Genomic DNA, 20,183 nt, shown 5'->3' with positions numbered 1-20,183 from the left:
TTCAATTTTCATTAAATGCTCATTTTCAGTCTAAAGTTAGTCCTGAGGTGAAGAAACATAATTATATAAAAATGAGTTCTTAGACAAATGTTTAGGTTCATGATTAATTAATTACCCTGATATTAACACCTTTTCCCTCAGTTCTGCAGAAAGGAGGAGAACAGGGAAGATAAAGGAGACCAGAGGGAGAAACTCAGCCAAGATGGAATTAAACAGATGGTTGAAGGAAGAGGGATGAGAAGATAAAGCCAAGATGAAGCGGACAGTGAGGCTGAAGAAGCCTGGGCAGTGGCAGTCATGGGGGGTAACAAATAGTTTAGGAGAGAGGAAGCAGTGGCCGTGTGGTCCAGAACAGGGACCCCTGGCTGGGCCTGTAGATGACAAAGAGTTGTTGGGAAAGATGCAAATGCAATGGAATAAAGCAGAACTGGAGAGGTGGGAGGGATGGGTCTAGGGCCTGGAATGCCTATGGGAGGTAAGGTGAGTGATGGATTGCCTCTCTTTTCTCTCAGAGACAAATGGGAGTGAATGGGATAGGAATGGGGCTGACAGTTCAGAGAAACTGCTTAAGGGAGGAGAGACTGTGAAAAGGCTTAATGTATAGGTAGGTGGCCTGAATCTTCATGCCCCCTGACCCAATGCCCATATGTTATTGGTACTCAGTGAATCTCTGTGGAATAATTCAATGAGTGAATGAGCAAACAGAGCCCTGAGTTGGATGGAAATTCCCTTCTTTTTGTTCTCTGTACCTCCATTTTCTATCATGATAGCCAGTTATTGAGTCTCTCAGGATAAGGACTCGGTAATGTAGACTCTTGGTGAGTGTTTTCTCATTGGTGGATTAAATGGGGAGAAACACAGAATTCTGAACCAGTGTTCTACCAGGGAGCTGAGAAACTGATCTCAAGTGTGTCTCCTTTTGAAAAGCCATTTGTTTTTGATGTTGTAGAAGTTGATAATGGAGGTAAACGTGGTTCTTTGTTTGCCTTTAGAGGTTCAAAGGTTCTGCAGACAGGATTCTTAGAACACTGGGTTCAGTGTGAATTGGAGTGACATTTCTCATGTGAACCCCTACTTGACAACATTTAATGTGAATAAGCCAGACTAGTTCCAAGAACAAAGGCATTCTATTGATACATTTTTAGAAAACCTGTTATATTTAAGAAAACTTGCAAGGGCTCTTTCTCACAGCTTTAATTTGTTTTTTAAATATAGTGACACTTGACATCATGAATTTTGTTGTATTTGTTGCTTTAATGAAGATTTATTGAGCAGCTGCTGTGCATAAATACTGGGCCAGAGAGTTTTGGAAAGGCAGGCTGACCCTCTCCATATTCCTTGATCCTCACAACAGCATCCGAGTTTCCAGATGAGGAAAGTGAGGCCCAGAGAGATGAGTCATTTGTCTAGGATTACCAGTGAGTCCACAGCAGACCCACAGACTGAGTCTAGTGCTCAGACCCTGGTCTTCAGCCTGCCTGCCCTTCACTCCTTCCATCCACTGCGCTTCACCTGCCTCCAGGAGCTGACAGCCTGTTTGGGAAGGTGAACAAAATTTGGGGACTTAAATAAAAGGGCCAAAAAGTTTGGGTCCTAAAAGATGGAGATGTACTTGACATTTAAGACTCAGCCAGGCAGGAGCTTGTGAACAAGATGACAGAGTAGAAGAACGTGCTCTCACTCCCTCTTGTGAGAACATCAGAATCACAACTAGCTGCTGGACAGTCATCTACAGGAAGACACTGTAACTCACCAAAAAAGATACTCCACATCCAAAGACAAAGGAGAAGCCACAATGAGACAGTAGGAAGGGCACAATCACAGTAAAATCAAATCCCATAACTGCTGGGTGGGTGACTCACAGACTGGAGAACACTTATACCACTGAAGTCCACCTACTGGAGTGAAGATTCTGAGCCCCACGTCAGGCTTCCCAACCGGGGGGTCTAGCAACGGGCGGAGGAATTCCTAGAGAATCAGACTTTGAAGCCTAGTGGGATTTGTTGCAAGACTTCGACAGGACTGGGGGAAACAGAGACTCCACTCTTGGAGGGCACACACAAAGTAGTGTGCTCATTGGGAACAAGGGGAAGGAGCAGTGACCCCAGGGGAGACTGAACCAGACCTACCTGCTAGTGTTGGAGGGTCTCCTGCAGAGGTGGGGGGTGGCTGTGGCTCACCGTGGAGACAAGGACACAGGCAGCAGAAGTTCTGGGAAGTACTCCTTGGCGTGAGCCCTCCCAGAGTCAGCCATTAGCCCCACCAAAGAGACCAGGTAGGCTCCAGTGTTGGGTCGCCTCAGGCCAAACAACCAACAGGGAGGGAACCCAGCCCCACCCATCAGCAGACAAGTGAATTTAAGTTTTACTGAGCTCAGCCCACCAAAGCAACAGCCAGGTCTAACCACCATCAGTCCCTCCCATCAGGAAACTTGCACAAGCCTCATCCACCAGAGGGTAGACAGCAGAAGCAAGAAGAACTACAATCCTGCAGCCTGTGGAACAAAAACCACATTCACAGAAAGACAGATAAGATGAAAAGGCAGAGGGCTATGTATCAGATGAAGGAACAAGATCAAACCCCAGATAAACAACTAAATGAATTGTAGATAGGAAACCTTCCAGAAAAAGAATTCAGAATAATGATAGTGAACATGTTCCAGGACCTCAAGTGCACACGGAACATTCTCCAGGATAGATCACATCTTGGGTCACAAATCAAGCCTTGGTAAATTTAAGAAAACTGAAATCATATCAAGCATCTTTTCTGACCACAAGGCTCTGATATTGGAAATCAACTACAGGGAAAAAAATGTAAAAAACACAAACACATGGAGGCTAAACAATACGTTACTAAATAACCAAGAGATCACTGAACAAATCAAAGAGGAAATCAAAAAATACCTAGAGACAAATGAAAATGAAAACACGATGATCCAAAACCTATGGGATGCAACAAAAGGAGTTCTAAGAGGGAACTTTATAGCTATACAAGCCTACCCCAAGAAACAAGAAAAATCTCAAATAAACAACCTAACCTTACACCTAAAGGAACTAGAGAAAGAAGAACAAACAAAACCCAAAGTTAGCAGAAGGAAAGAAATCATAAAGATCAGAGCAGAAATAAATGAAATAGAAACAAAGAAAACAGTAGTAAAGATCAATACAACTAAAAGCTGGTTCTTTGAGAAGATAAACAAAATTGATAAACCACTAGCCAGACTCATCAAGAAAAAGAGGGAGAGGACTCAAATCAATAAAATTAGAAATGGAAAAGGAGAAGTTACAACAGACACCGCAGAAATACAAAGCATCCTAAGAGACTACTGCAAGCAACTCTATGCCAATAAAATGGACAACCTGGAAGAAATGGACAAATTCTTAGAAAGGTATAACCTCCCAAGACTGAACCAGGAAGAGACAGAAAATATGAACAGACCAATCACAAGTAATGAAATTGAAACTGTGATTAACAATCTTCTAGCAAACAAAAGTCCAGGACCAGATGGCTTCACGGGTGAATGCTATCAAACATTTAGAGAAGAACTAACACCCATCCTTTTCAAACTCTGGCAAGAAACGGCAGAGGAAGGAACACTCCCACACTCATTCTATGAGGCTACCATCACCCTGATACCAAAACCAGACAAAGATACTACAAAAAAAGAAAATTACAGACCAATATCACTGACGAATATAGATGCAAAAGTCCTTAACAAAATACTAGCAAACAGAATCCAACAACACATTAAAAGGATCATACACCATGATCAAGTGGGATTTATCCCAGGGATGCAAGGATTCTTCAATACACGCAAATCAATCAATGTGATACAGCATATTAACAAACTGAAAAAGAAACCATATGATCATCTCAATAGATGTAGAAAAAGCTTTTGACAAAATTCAACATCCATTTATGATAAAAACTCTCCGGAAAGTGAGCATGGAGGGAACCTACCTCAACATAATAAAGGCCATATACGACAAACCCACTGCACACATCATTCTCAATGGTGAAAAACTGAAAGCATTTCCTCTAAGATCGGGAACAAGACAAGGATAGCCACTCTCACCACTGTCATTCAACATAGTTTTGGAAGTCCTAGCCACGGCAATCAGAGAAGAAAAAGAAATACAAATTGGAAAAGAAGAAGTAAAACTGTCACTGTTTGCAGATGACATGATACTATACATAGAGAATAGTAAAGATGCCAGAAGAAAACTGCTACAGCTAATCAATGAATTTGGTAAAGTTGCAGGATACAAAATTAATGCACAGAAATCTCTTACATTCCTTTACACTAATGATGAAAACTCTGAAAGAAAAATTAAGGGAATACTCCCATTTACCATTGCAACAAAAAGAATAAAATACCTAGGAATAAACCTACCTAGGGAGACAAAAGACCTGTATGCAGAAAACTATAAGACACTAATGAAAGAAATTAAAGATGATACCAACAGATGGAGAGATATACCATGTTCCTGGATTGGAGAAATCAATATTGTGAAAATGACTGTACTACCCAAAGCAATCTACAGATTCAGTGCAATCCCTATCAAATTACCAATGGCATTTTTTACAGAACTAGAACAAAAATTCTTAAAATTTGTATGGAGACACAAAAGACCCCGAATAGCCAAAGCAGTTTTGAGGGAAAAAAACAGAGCTGGAGGAATCAGACTCCCTGACTTCAGGCTATACTACAAAGCTACAGTAATCAAGACAATATGGTACTGGCACAAAAACAGAAGCATAGATCAATGGAACAAGATAGAAAGCCCAGAGATAAACCCACGCACCTATCGTCAACTAATCTATGACAAAGGAGGCAAAGGTATACAATGGAGAAAAGACAGTCTCTTCAGTAAGTGGTGCTGGGAAAACTGGACAGCTACGTGTAAAAGAATGAAATTAGAACACTCCTGACTACCATACACCAAAATAAACTCAAAATGGATTAGAGACCTAAATGTAAGACCAGACACTATAAAAGTCTTAGAGGAAAACATAGGAAGAACACTCTTTGACATAAATCACAGCAACATCTTTTCTGATCCACCTCCTAGAGTAATGGAAATAAAAACAAAAATAAACAAATAGACCTAATGAAACTTCAAAGCTTTTGCACAGCAAAGCAAACCATAAACAAGATGAAAAGACAACCCTGAGAATGGGAGAAAATATTTGCAAACGAATCAACGGACAAAGGATTAATCTCCAAAATATATAAACAGTTCATGCAGCTCAATATTAAAAAAACAAACAACCCAATCCAAAAATGGGCAGAAGACCTAAATAGACAGTTCTCCGAAGAAGACATACAGATGACCAAGAAGCACATGAAAAGCTACTCAACATCACTAATTATTAGAGAAATGCAAATCAAAACTACAATGAGGTATCACCTCACACCAGTTAGAATGGGCATCATCAGAAAATCTACAAACAACAAATGCTGGAGAGGGTGTGGAGAAAAGGGAACCCTCTTGCACTGTTGGTGGGAATGTAAATTGATACAGCCACTATGGAGATCAGTATGGAGGTTCCTTAGAAAACTAAAAATTGAATTACCATATGATCCAGCAATCCCAGAGAAAACCATAATTCAAAAGGACACATGCACCCCAGTGTTCAATGCAGCACTATTTACAATAGCCAGGTCATGGAAGCAACCTAAATGGCCATTGACAGACAAATGGATAAAGAAGATATATACAATGGAATATTACTCAGCCATAAAAAGGAATGAAATTGGGTCATTTGTAGAGACGTGAATGGATCTAGAGACTGTCATACAGAATGAAGTAAGTCAGAAAGAGAAAAACAAATATTGTATATTAACGCATTTATATGGAACCTAGAAAAATCATGCAGATGGACCAGTTTGCAGGGCAGGGATTGAGGCACAGCTGTAGAGAACAAACGTATGGACACCAAGGGGGGAAAGTGGTGGGGGGGTAGGGGTTTTGGTGGGATGAATTGGGAGATTGGGATTGACATGTATACACTGATGTGTATAAAAATTGATGACTAATAAGAACCTGCTGTATAAAAAAAAGTTAAATTAAATTTAAAAATTAAAAAAAAAAAGAAGAAGACTCAGCCAGGCAGGAGCATGGAGCACTAGGCCTCCCTTTCATTCCCCTGTGGCCTGGACAGCAGACTGATTCTACCCCAACACTGTGGGGAAGGGAGCGGGTGATCCTTAGATACCCCTGGGGCCCCTGGCATCACCATTCTCCTCTCATCTGTGTGTAAGCATTTGCCAAGTACATTACCGACATTTTCTCATTTAATGTTCGTGTCTATCCCAGGATTTGGTCCAATTATTGACTCCTTTTACAAATGTATTAGTTATCTATTTGCTGCCTAACAAATTGCCCCAGAACTTAGTAGCTTAAAAAAATAAGTATTTATTATTTCATCATTTCTGTGGGATAGGAATCCAGGCATGGCTTAGTTGTGTCCTCTGGCATGGGGTCCCACATAAGGCTGCCATCAAGGCCAAGGCTGAGGTCTCATTTGAAGGCTCGGTTTTGGTGGGATCTGCTTCCAAGCTCACTCATGTGGTTTTTAGCTGCTGGACTGAGGGCTGGTTCCTTGCATTTGCTGGCAGAAGCCTACCTTAGTTCCTTGCCACATGAGCCTCCATAGGGCAGCTCACAGCATGGCAGTTGGCTTTTTTCAGAGCAAGAGAGAGTGAGAAAGAGACAAAGAGAACAACGGCCAAGACAGATCCACAGTCCCTTTGTAACCTAATCTTGGAAGTGACGTCCCATTACTTGCTATACTCTATTTGTTAGAAGCAAGTGTCTAGGGCTCAGCCCACACTCGAAGGAAGGGGATAACATAAGGGTGAGAATACCAGGAGGCAGGGATCATTGAGGTCCCTCTTAGAGGCCACTTGCCACAACTTATGGGGAAAATGAGGTACAGATATGGACAAATCACTTGCTTTGTATCACATGGCCCCTGGGTGGGATTTGAGCCCTAACTTCCTGATTCCAGGACACTGCATGCCCTGCCCCCACCCCACTCTTGCTATTACTCGCAGGCAAAGTTGTCTACCTGGGCCTTTACACCCTTATAATAGCAACTTAGAAGGTGGGTAGGCCATCCTAGGCCTCTTACCCAGAGATTGTGGACAGTGAGCCCTCCTCCCCCGTTATATTCCCCTGTGGTTCTGCCTTTAGGCCAGATCCTTCCCTTTGGAGCCTGGGTTGTTGGAATTGGTTATATGGATACATACTAAGGTTGTCTGGGGGCCTTGGAGGTGGGCATGTGGATGCCCCTTTGTGACCTCAGGACACTTGTCTGTAGATGGGCCATCTCTAGTTCCTTTAAACTCTTCTGTGTGAGTCTCGAGGTGTGTATTCCAAGTATGTTGGAAAGCTCCTCACCAGGGCAAGGGTTTTGGTTTTCTTGGCAAGCTCTTTGGTTTTCTTCTTCCTTTGAGTCTAAAGGTTTTCTAGGACTGTAAAACCATAGATGAATTCCCAGAGTAATACACAATCACTATACAGCATCAGTGAAGTAGAAAACTTTATAATTTTAAGAAAATCACCCACAATCATCAGTGTCATCCTGAGGCAACCCAATGTTTGTTTATATGTTGGCATTTTTTTCTAGTATTCTTATCATTTTCCCTTATACAATTGAAACCATAAAACATACTCCATTTTGTATCAACTGTCATGTTCCCTTGTCATTAAAGATTATATATAGTTTTTATGTAAGTCAAGGATATAACATTTAAAATATTTCATTTATTCTAGCTTTAGTGCAAGTTGTACAAATATTCAATAGAAAGACAGCTATGTGAACATTTATAACACAAGTTTAACTACATGTAGTGTGTGTTTGGTTCACGTGGCTTTCCGTGTTTAAAAGATCTAGCGTGAAAGTCTTACAAAAGTTGGGCTGACATTGAGGTGAAGAAATTATTCGGGGTCGTACAGTCATCAAGTCACTCAGACACATGTTTGGATCCTAATTTTGCCTCCTACTGGCTATGTGATCTTAAACAAATTACTTAGAGACTCAGTTTTCTGAAAGGTAAAATGATTTATTCATTCAGCAGCCGTTTTATTAAACATCCATTGTACCAGGTACTGTTCTAAGCTCTTGGAATATATCAGTGGGAGGAAAAAAGACAAAAACTTTTTTTTTTTCCCCCCGCACCGCATGGCTTCTGGGATCTTAGTTTCCAGGCCAGGGATTGAGCCCGGGCCATGGCCGTGGAAGCGCCAAGTCCTAACCACTGGACCGCCAGGAAATTCCCCGACAAAAATTCTTTCTTTAATGAAAGAACCTTACAATTGACTGGGGGTGGGAGACAAAGATAGGCAGCAAACATAATAAATAAGTAAATAATATAGTATGTTAGGAGGTCATAAATGCTACAGAAATAAAAAAGTGGAGCAAGGTAAGGGGTGGGGGACAGGACAGCCAGGGGTTAATAGCAATTTTAAGCAGGGATGTCAAGTCCACATTTGATAACCGTAATAACTGACTGCTTGCATCATAATAAAAACTAACTGAGATGTTTCTAAACTGCCAAAATGGGACCCAGTACTAGGCAGCGCCTGGTAAATGTTTGCTATTATTACTGCTGTTGTTATTCCTAAAAGAAGATTCACTGCAGTATTCCTTTATCTAAGAGTGCTCCAACCTGTTCCTCCTGCTTGATTTACCCAGACCTCCTTGGAGCACACATTTGAGTCAGTCTGGACACAGCCTGGCTGTACTTTCCAAGGTGCCGTTTCACTGCCTGGTGCCCCTCTGAGCCCAGAGACCTAGGTTCCTGTCTTGATTCCGCCACCCAAAAGCTGGGCAGTGTTAGGCAGACCACCCCCTCCTCACCGAGGTGCCATTTCCTCGTGTGTAAAGCAGCATTCATGGCACTGCTTTGCAGCGCCACCGTGGGACGTGGGATGGGAGAGGAGAGGAGGGGAGAGCAGGAGGAGCAGTTTGGGAGCACAGAGCCGTGTACAAATGTGTTTTGTTATTTGCTAATTAAGACTCCAAGCCAGGGCTGTGCTGAGCGGTCTGCCTGCACTCTCTATGCCCCCTCCTGCCTGAGGATCCTTTAGGAGCCTCTAAGTGAGGAATTAGTCATCTTCCCCCCTACCTCTTCCTGTGAAGCCCCAGGGGAAGGCCAGGCCACTCTTGGTTTTCGGCAGCTTCCCTTCCAGAACCAAGTCTCCTCTGGGAAGAGGGATGAGCTGTCAGACAGTCTTGTATTTTTAGACAGCTGATCGTTGAGCACAGTAGTTACCTAATCAACTTTCTGTGTCTGTTAGATGGAGGTGGTTATTTCTTATTGTTTCCTTATGTTTGTTTTGTGAAAACAGACAGTGACGATTGACTGTAAGGACGAAGAGAATCTGTGTTGGGTCAGGCCTGAGGTGCACAGGAAGGATTTGAATCCAGGACAGGCTCCTGGAGAGACCCTTCTTAGCACAGTGCACTGGGGGCCCTTGTTAAAAATCTCATATGGACTAAATTGTGCCCTTAGCTCCTGTCGAAGCCCAGTTCATTAAGTTCCATGAAGACACAAGGGCAGGACAGAGGACCCTGTCACTTAACGCACTATTTGGGAGGCAGATGTATCTGGGAAGAACCTCTCTGCAGTGGTTCTCAACCCTGGCAGCACATGAAATTTCTGGGGGTGAGGTGAGAACCAGGCACCAGTAAACTTTAAAGCTCCATTTCAAGGTGCAACCAAGTTTGAGAGCCAGTGCTAAGTTTAGAGGACTTCGTGCGGGGGTGGCCATACATGTCCTATTCCGGCAGATTTTTCTGGTGAGCCTCCCTCTCCCTTCTTCTAATACAGCAGGTGCACAGAGCTGTGGACTGGAACCTTGAACCATCACCAGTGAGCAACATCTGATGCAGGATATATATTTACTCCTAAGCTGCAGTATGAATCCTGAGGCAGGTTTCTCCAGCCTTTAAGCTGTTCTATGCTTTCAGAATCCCTCCCCTTCAGAATTAGAGAACCTGGGAAGGAATAAAAGGCAAGGCCATTACCATACATTTCCTTTTGATCCGTTGCAGTAAAGAGCAAATGATAGAAATGCACAGAAGAGGTATGTGAGTACCCCCCTCTCTCCTCTGTTTACAAGATTGGTTGTTTTGGAGGCAGAAGGCTCTGGTGAGACTGAGGAGAGGGGAGACGATGCTGGAAACTGTGATACATGGTGGTGGCTCACCTTTCTTACTGTGTTTATTTTACCGGTGTACACGGCCACCGAATGACTGACTTGATAAAATGTTGCCTCAGGTTTTGGTTTGTTTCATTTTCTTCAACCCTGATAGCTGACCTAAACATTATGAGGTTGCAATGCAAATTACATGCACGATGGCTTTGAGTGGTTCTGTGATCTGGGACCAATCACTGTCAAAAGTGCAGTGGGACCAAGAAACAAAGACCCAACTAAACCCTGCCGGAGCAGAAAGGTGGGGATAGGAAGCGACCTTGCTGGCTCTCCCTGCTGTGGGCATTGCCACCAGAGGTGACTGGGAGCAGCCTGGTGTGGATTTCTCTGTCTGGGTCATGTGTTTTGGTCTTCCCCTCATAAACACTATCTCTTTTTAGTTAGAAAGCCAGCATTTGGTAAGGGATGGTGATGGCAAGCTCTTCTGACCCCAGTCCATTCCTCTGCCTTTCGCCCTGTCCCAGTAGCCCAATGAGGGCATCAGCCGCCTCTGAGATGGGTGTGGTGATGGAGCCAGCCTCACTCCTCTCGTCACACACTCTGAGTCAAGCAAGGGAAGTGGCACCATCGATCCGTCATGTGTGCCCAGCGTGTACTTTACACACATCATCACATTTATCCTTACAGCCCCTCTGACAGACCTCATCACCCCTCTCCTCTAGACAGGGAGACTCATCTGTGGCTACAAGGCTAATGATGATGCAAGGACTTGAACCCAGTCAAATGGCTGCAAAGTGGGTTTTCCTTCCCTTGGATCACTCTCTCTCTCTTTTCCTGGAGCAAGGAGTGTCAGCCTGAGGAGACCTCAGTGAGGTACACAGCAGTCACTCACCTTCACAGATCAAATGCTGTTTTCTCTCAGGGACAATCCGGTGGACGTCTGCACCTCAGCCTTCTTCCGGCCATTGCCGAGCACTGTGTGCAGGCAGTCCTGGCAAGGCTGGCTTGGTTATTAATCTGTACAGTCACTGAGGTGTGGGTGGCAGGCCTCAAAGGTTCACGTTTTGATCCTTACTTGTGTTCTGGGGGTGTGTCACCTTCTCTGTTGGGCCCTGGGTTTGGCTGTGAATGTGCAAAATATTTCTAATGCTAAAACAGTGTGGAGGAATGAGTCTAGTTGAGATTCTAGATGCATAAATTTGGCCTCTTGGCAGCTGGATTGCACTTTCTAGAGCTCAGGGGGTTATAAAAGTTGATATCTTTATATAGATCTATGTGCAGCGTGGCCGAATTGCAGTTACTTTTGGAGCTATAACTTTGAATTACCTCACATTTTGTTTTAAAAACAAGGATGCATTCACGTAGGTGTTGGCTTATTTGGAGAGCAGGGCAAGGAAGGCACAGGAATGGAAAGGGATTTTGGAACACAGGGAACAGCCCTCGTTTGACTCCTCTGGTGGTCTCACTGAGAAGTCTTAGCAAGATGGTGCCGTCCCACAGCTTGGGAACAAGAATCCCCAGCCCGCAGACGTAGGGCTCCCCTTTGGAGGACAGGCAGGGCTGGGCCTCGACATTTGGGTACTGTGGGCTGGATTCCAAAGGATGATCTTTAAACATTTTGTTCAACAACTCTTTCATGGGCGGGGATAAACTGATGTTGTGTCAAGAAAAACTGTATGCCTCTCTAACTTCAAAATAGGACATTTGTTACATGAATTTATTACAGGAGATTTTCCAAGTCAGACAGCTACTTGGAGGTATATTGAATGATTTAAAATTTAGTTCATAAAGTCAGTCACTCCTTCCAAGTGACTGGCATTATGTGTGCCTAACAGTTTCAGACCTGTGTCTGCCAGCACCCAACTTGCCAGATCTCCCCTATGGTTAGCCTCAGTGTTGGTGGAAGGGCCAGCGGCTGCATCTTGCAGCGTTCAGAACCCACCTGCGTTGCCTGATGTGCTCAACGGAGATGGGGTCACACCAGCTGGAGAGGGAAACCTAAGTTAATTTACTCCCGTTTTCACTCTTCCCAAGGATGTTTTGTTGCTTTTATGGAGTGCCCTCCAGAGTTGCTTGGCTCATTCCGCTTAATCTGTGGTTACAGACTCAGACTAAAAAGATTGAAATCCTTCGAGTAGGTTTTCTCCCTTTGGCATTATTGGCATTTGGGGCTGGAACATTTTTTTGTTCTAGGGGCTGTCTTGTGCATTGTAGGGTTTTAGCAGCATCCCTGACTTCCACCCACTAGATGCAATTGACAGCTGCCCCCACCCTCACCCCCATCACAATTGTCACAAACAGCAATGTTTCCAGTCGTACCTGGGGAGCAAGTTTCCCCGTTGAGAATCCCTGCTTTAGGAAAAGGAAGGAAGGGGTCTTAACATCTTTGTGGGTGCTGAAACCCCAGAAGACCTTTGTCTAGTGCTGGGTTTTAAATTAGTTCCCAAAGTGTGAAAAGGGAGTCTCAGTTTCTAGCCAGTGGACTACAGTTAAGCTTTTAAGCAGTTTAATTTCAGAAGGATGTGTTTGATGATTTTTACTAAGATGAGGCATTAGAAGACTAGAAATAGCTGTTCGGGTTTTTGGTTTTGTTTTTTTTTTTTAATCAGCAAATCAAGGGAGGTTCCAGAAAGGCTCTGACTTTTTCAGGAAATACTTTTCCAAGCAGGGTCTCTGACCTACCATGCTTATGGTTCTTGGAGACTGGACTCCTGCTCTGGCATTTCTTCATGGAGTGGGCAGTACTGAGGGTCGTGGCTGGGCCCTGTGTGCAGCAGATGGGAATAAATGGGCAGGGGTGAGGTTCCTGTCCCCAGGACGTCCCCAGCCTCCTCTAGGCAGGAGGCTCCAACACTTCAGCAGGAGGGGCAGTGCAAGTGAGGTAAACATGAGTTGAAACAGTTCTGTTGGGATTGGAATGACGGTTCTGGAACGGTGGTTTTCGAGGTGTACTCTTTTAGCAGCTGATGTTACTTTTTCTTCAAATGACATGTGCAAAAACACAATGTAAATTTAAAAGGTCAGACCTAAGTTTGAAGGCAGAGTGAAAGAGGGGGCCTGTACCCCACACACCTCATCTCACCTTGGAGCTGACACTTCCAAAGACAATGCACTTTGCATCACCCGTCCGACTGAAAGTGGGCTAATGCGTGGTTGGATAATCTTGTTTTTTTTCTCCCCCTGACTGGATCTATCATCTTTTTTCTATTTTAGATAAAAGTAATTTTCAAAACTACAAACCTAAGTGAAGATTATCATGCTGTTCCATTGCTGTGTAATTTTTACTCTCAATCTTTAGAAGCAGATTCAGGGGCTGAGAAAATACATATGTATATACATACATACATATACATATTCATTAGGAGTATTTTGATATTTTGTTTTGAAAAACTTAAATATATAGAAAAATAGAGAAAGGAGCCCAACCCCTAGATTTAACAGTTGTAATTATTTTGTCATATTTGCTTCACCTATGTCTTTAGACCTCTACTGGATACGAATTTTAAAGAACATACCCTCCCTAACAAGGTCTGGGAATATTTCCACCACATTCCCCTTACCCCCACCCCATTCCCTATTCCAGTTCATTTTGCAGACCTGTGTAATTTGAATTTAGTTTGTGAAACCTCCATGAGGGATACAAATTTAATTCGACATGCAGACGTACCTATGTCTATTTAGTTTATTCTTCGTTCAACACCAATTTGGGGGTGCCTTGATGGGTCGGGGCCTGAGCGTACATGATAAGCAAAATGAAACAGACGAAACTTAGCCCCTGCCCTGGGTTTTGTAAGGTGCTTGTCAGGAAAATGAGTTCTGTGCCAGACTTGCAGGGGGGCTAGCTGGTGAGGAAAAGATGATGGGATGAGGATGAATTGGGAGGTTTGGGAGAGCAAGCCTGCCCGCAGTGTGCTGGTCTGATTCTTGTGTTAGTGAAGTGCTTTGTGTCCAACGCCCTGCAGACTTGATGTCCGTGGAGCCTCAGGAGCTGGTATAGGCTGTGTGTGCACATGGCTCAGAAATCACGGCTTTGGTGTTGGCAGGGGACAGCTACAGCGTGGGCAGAGCTGTTAGGCTGGCTCGTAGTTCACTCCCTGCCTTGTAGGGGCAAGTGGAGCCAGTGATCAGAGTTGAGGTATTTGTTTTCTAATTGTTATTACTCCGCTATTATTACAAAACAGCATATAAAAGGACCCAGGAATCTCACGTAAGAAATATCACACATTGGGGACAGCAGGAGTTTACCTGACACCTTGCTCAGTTCCTGCTACACTTACCCTCCTGTCCTTGGCTTTAAACTCTCTCCTCATTTACTCATCTGAAGAAAGACTGGATTGTTTGCATTTCTGATAGAAGGAAGTATGCCTTCTCTTAATAGTCCATGACGAATGGAACCATTTGGAATGTCCCCTGCCCTACATCCATTTCTCTGTTAGCTCTTTTTTGAAGTGAAAGAAGAGCACTAGAAGAGAAACGGTGTGACAGTGTAGAGGTTTTTATGCTTACTTGACTTCCTCAACTGCAAACCTTGTTGGTTAATTAATTAATTAAACCTGATTTTAAAGATTCTATAGCACATGTGTTTTCAGGACAGAAAATAAGCTTAAGTAAAATACAGCTTCAAAATACAAGCCAGACGATTTCTCACTAAGTTTAATATTTGATAATGCTTTTTAATGGGCCTTCCTAAGTAGACTACAGCATGATTCACATAATGGGATAAATGGAATATAATGAGTCTAAAAGAGCTACCAGTCCCCAGTTATATATAGAAGCACAGGTTTGTTTTCCAGTGAGGATCATACCAAAGCAGGCAAATATTCTTCTTGAATTTTGTGATTGCTTCTAAAATGAACTCCATTTATGAATTAGCTTCTTGGCCCCCCAAATAAGTTTATGCTGACAAAAATGGTAGTACCCAATTTTGTACAATGTAATTCAGCTATTACTTGCATACATGGTGGGTGGTGCTGTGCAAAAGACTTATGTCGAGTTTCTCATCATTAAACATGCCCTGGGAAAGGTGAGGGTGGCTTTCGATAACATCTCTCTTCCCAGAATAAATTGCTTCTTCCCTTACTTTGCACATTGGTAAAAATATTATAAGTTGATAAATATTTTTGCAGTGTGATTGCTTTTCAAAATTGAATTGCAAAGCTGATGCATATGTTGGGAGAGGGGATATTTACAATGGCCTATACCTGATCTTCCCCCTCTTTGGCAGGAAATAACCACGTGTTTACCAGATTACTACAAATGGACTCAGTATCTCTTTATTAAACTCTATGAAGCTGGACTGGCCTATCAAAAAGAGGTAAGTTAAAGTTAGCTATGCTTTTAAGATTCTATAAACCTTCTCCATCTTCTTAGAAGACATCATTGTTAAATAAGGAATAAAACAAACGCTGTTTGCACAGTAGCAGTGAAAATAAACACAACCTCACATTCATGAAATCAATCACAGCGGGCCCAGAGAGTAACTACTGTCTGGCTTAGTTTGGTGCCTCCAGGACAGGGCTTGAGCTTCTTTCACCCTTGAATTCCCAGCACATAACAATGTCTGTAATGAAGTCAAGGAGGAGGCTTAGGAGGAACACGTTTCTCAAATCCTAGCTACCTCTCATAGATGTGTGCCGGCTGGTGACAACCTTTAGGAATCATGGTTTCTCATCTGCTGATAGGTGATAATATCTTCCTTGCCAGGTCTTGGGAAGAGAGAGGTAATATTTAAAGCACAACAAGCACAGTGCCCACACCTAGTGGCCTCCCAAGAAATGGAATGCTTCTTAAAACAGGAGGCCAGTAATAGTAGATAAGCCTTAGATGGCAGGAGTTGAGAGAAAGAGTATCATCACATGGCCTAGAACTGCACTGTCCAGTATGATGATAGCCATTAGCTGCATGTGGTTGCTGAAATTTAAATTCAAAGTAATTAAGATTAAATAATATTAAAAATTCAGGTCCTCAGTCATACTAGCCACATTCACGTGCTGGTAGCTAGTGTTGGACAGCAAAGATATAAAACATTCCCATCATAACAGAATATGCTTCCACATAAGAAAAATACCAGATAGCACTGGTCTAGAAAATTCAGAAGTACCAAGTAGAAAACTCATTGTACTGTTATACTTCAGATGTTCTCCTTTGACCAGAGGGATTTAATGACATAGAATTATATTTACTTTTCTGTGGGTCACATCACACTGCTTCATCTTGCAAAGAATAGTACTTATAATATCATTATGTTTTAAATATAAAACATTTTACAATCAGTATAGAGACTCATATAGAAGGCTCAGTTTAGAATATGAGAATAACACAAAATGTCTTAAACCTTGACAACATAAAAATAATATAGCTAACAAAAAACAGGAGGTGAAATTGGGAAAGAGAAGTAGAAGCAAGCATGAGATGATCCCTACATCTTTCATAACAAGGAGTCATAGATGGAGAATTAGAGATTTATGTCTATTTTTTTTTAAGTTGAAAGGTAGCTATTAAAGCTAAAGTTAACAAAGGTAGCAAAAACTAGAATAGGGATCAGGTGGGAGGAAGGCTGTATGACCGTGCTGAATATCTCATATTACATGGTAGAGGGTCAGCAGAACTGTCTAAAGATAGTATATCAGGGACTTCCCTGGTGGCGCAGTGGTTAAGAATCCGCCTGCCAATTCAGGGGACATGGGTTTGATCCCTGGTCCGGGAAGATCCCACATGCCACGGAGCAACTAAACCCATGTGCCACAACTACTGAGGCTGCACTCTAGAGCCCGCATGCCACAACTGTTGAGCCCATGTGCCGCAACTACTGAAGCCCGTGCGCCTAGAGCCTGTGCTCCGCAACAAGGGAAGCCCCCACAAGGAGAAGCCCACACACCGCAACAGAGAGTAGCCCCTGTTCACCACAACTAGAGAAAGCCTGCACACAGCAACGAAGACCTAAAGCTGCCCAAAAAAATAAATAAAATTAAATCTTATTTAAAAAGAAAAAAAAAGAAAGAATCTTCCTGCCAATGCAGGGGACATGGGTTTGATCCCTGGTCCGGAAAGATCCCACATGCAGTGGAGCAACTAAGCCCATGTGCCACAATTACTGAGCCTGCACTCTAGAGCCCATGAGCCACAACTACTGAAGCCCGTGCACCTAGAGCCCATGCTCTGTAACGAGAGAAGCCACCACAATGAGAAGCCCACACATTGCAACAAAGAGTAGCCCCTGGCTCGCCACAGGTAAAAAAAGCCTGCACTCAACAATGAAGACCCAACGCAGCCAAAAATAATAATTATAATAAAAAAATAAAAATAAAGATAGTATATCAAACTTGAGGTAGTACAATTTTATTACTTAAAGTTATAATAGTAAATACCAGAAGAACTAATTAACAGAACCTGCAAAAAGTGGAGAAGTATTTTAATAACCATTGCAGATAATTATGAATATTCTCCTTTGATACTACACCAAAACTCAACAAGTGGTGGGTTCTTAAAGGTCAGTTGCAATGTTGAATCTAAATATCAATGAACTTTTTGTACTCTGTTATATTAAAATGTGTTGGCCTATTTTACACTTTGAATGAATGTTGTACCCATGCATTATTATTATAATGAAAATAGTTTTGACCTGCAGACCCCTTGCAGGGGTCTCAGGGACCCCAGAGGTTTATGGACCACACTATGAGAACCACTGTATAGCGTATACAGTCCCTAACCCACTCTCATCTTTAAATTAAGGATATTAAAATATTGGTTGTTTAAAATATTATGTTGTTATATTTGTTTTTTTAAAGAGACTATTCCATCCCCATTAACATTTGGGATAAATTGAGAGTGAGAACTTTGTGGAACTGAGTCATACTGATGTTTAACCACTGTAGAGCCTCCTGGGTCAATTTAATTTCTTAACACACCATAGCTGTTCCTATGCCCAGAGCCCCGTTAGGTGAGGAGTGGTGAGACGAGTACCTGTCCAAAGTGCTGACTGCAACAGACCTTTTGTGTTGATAAAGCATTATTTTCAGAAGTTAAAAATATGACTCCCATACAAATATAAGATGAACATGTGTCAAGGATTTTATTCAACTCATTTTTAATTAGTGAGAGAACCATTTGTATGTTAAGGCTGGTTCAAATGAGATTTCAAGGAATGGTGGTTTATAGGGTCACAGGCGTGCTGAAATGAATTTGCTAATAGAATCAAAACTGCTTAATGTCCTTCCTACAAGGCATAAACCTAATTCTGGGGACAATCTTTTCTGTGAGACAGAAATCATTTGCATTGTCATTGCATGGGAGCCATTTGCATCACTCTCAGACAAAAAGCGTTTGTGTAGCTCTGAGTTTTCTGCAAGTTAATGTCTTCTTTTCACCTAGCAGGGCTGTAAAATAACTTAAACAATAGTGAATAGGGAGTCAAACAAAGGTACACATCCCTAGAAAATCAGATAATCCCTGGGGGATGTGGGTCTGCTAGCCAATCCCAGCCTACACTGAAGGAGCAATCCCTTTTGCCTGTTTCTAGGTTTTGGATAATTTTTCTTAGCAGCATTATTCAATATCCAAAAGCAAAAGGGTAGGAAGAGAATTGGTGGGGAAATCATCAGATTTCCACTCTAATCAACAGGTTTGGTGCTAATCCAGCAGCCTGGCAGACACCTTCCCAGAAGAGCCTCCCTTGCTCAGGTGGATTATAATTATACCCAAAAGGGGTTTCCACACTGGAATCACCCATGGGTCCAGGCAGAGGGAGTAAGAGACCATGAGCTACATTGTGTATCCCAAGTGATAGCAGGAAGGACAAACAAAAATTGAAGTTATAAGACATGAAAAAGCCACAGCAAAGCAGAGGGCGTCCTGTGGGTAAAACACAGGAAAGAGTGAACAGTTCTTTAGTCGTACACAGCATCAATTAAATTAGCCAATGTTACCTATCCTCAGTTGCATAGTTACTATTTGTATGCATGGGGTATGAAATGATGTGACATGTTAATGTAATAGTGTAAACATTTCTTGCATGGAGCCCTTGGTTGTGTAATATCCCTTTACAAGACACTTGATTTTTTGTATCTATTTATTGTACAGTTAAGCCGACTTTTTGAATATATTGAATGTTTATTATAATACTTCTTCATAGGACACTTGCTTCTCTGTCTCCACACCCTGGGTTTGTTCATGCTGCTTCAGTTCTAAGCACATCAAACCCAAGTAGGAAGCTTAATCTCATCACTATTGGGTGAGTTGGATCCAAAGCCAATCACAGACAGCATCTTCGGAGCTGAGTAACTTTTCTGATGATGGAAGGGGTTTCTGGGGCCCCCCATTGCACAACAATGACCATGATACTGGCTCCTGTAGAGAAGAGAAGATGTTTCTTTCTCCAGAAGAGAAGATGTTTCTCTTCTCCCCAGTTGTTTCCAAGTCAGTGTGACACTCCTCCCCGCCACCTCACAATCTGCATACCCCTGGGGAATTTGGTCCAGTTTTCCCTCTGACTACTTCTCTCATGGGAACAGACTGTATTCCTTTCCTGTTGCTGCTGCTGTAACAAATTACCACCAACTGGGTCGCTTAAAACAACACAGATTCATTGTCTTACATGTCCATGAAATAGGTCTCTGGGATAAAAATCAAGATGTTGGCAGAGCTGCCTTCATTCTGAAGGCGCTAGAGGAGAATCTCTTTTCTTGCCTTGTCCAGCTTCTGGAGGCTGCTTCTGTCATTGACTTTGGACTGCTCTCCAACTTTAAAGCGAGAGCATAGCATCTTGAAATCTCTCTGACCTGTGCTTCCATCATCACCTCTCTTTCTCAGATTCTGAATCTTCTGCCTTCCTCTTTCTCTTATAAGAGCTTTTGTCATTGCTTTGGGCCCATCTGGTTAATCCAGGTTAATCTCCCCATCTCAAAATCCTTCATTAATCATATCTTCAGAGACCCTTTTGCCATGTAGGTAACATAGTCACTGGTTACAAGTGACATGGGCATCTGGATTCTGGATGACATAGGATGTGGACATCTTTGG

At 42.6% G+C, this 20,183-nt stretch overlaps 1 protein-coding gene across 5 annotated transcripts in view; it reads left to right on the top strand.

The window, feature by feature from the left end:
- Window positions 1-20,183, top strand: part of LARS2 (leucyl-tRNA synthetase 2, mitochondrial) — a 283,460-nt gene that overhangs the window by 165,921 nt on the left and 97,356 nt on the right. For all 5 annotated transcript variants that reach the window (XM_067044468.1, XM_067044469.1, XM_067044470.1 and 2 more), the window contains one exon: window positions 15,391-15,480. In XM_067044468.1, coding sequence (XP_066900569.1) covers window positions 15,391-15,480 — 90 coding nt within the window. The remainder of the gene's footprint in view (window positions 1-15,390; window positions 15,481-20,183) is intronic.

This window comes from Kogia breviceps, chromosome 10 (assembly GCF_026419965.1).
Source record: "Kogia breviceps isolate mKogBre1 chromosome 10, mKogBre1 haplotype 1, whole genome shotgun sequence".
Taxonomy (NCBI): Eukaryota; Metazoa; Chordata; class Mammalia; order Artiodactyla; family Physeteridae; genus Kogia; species Kogia breviceps.
Note: the sequence above shows the minus strand (reverse complement) of the source record. Positions and strands in the feature narration are given on the sequence as shown.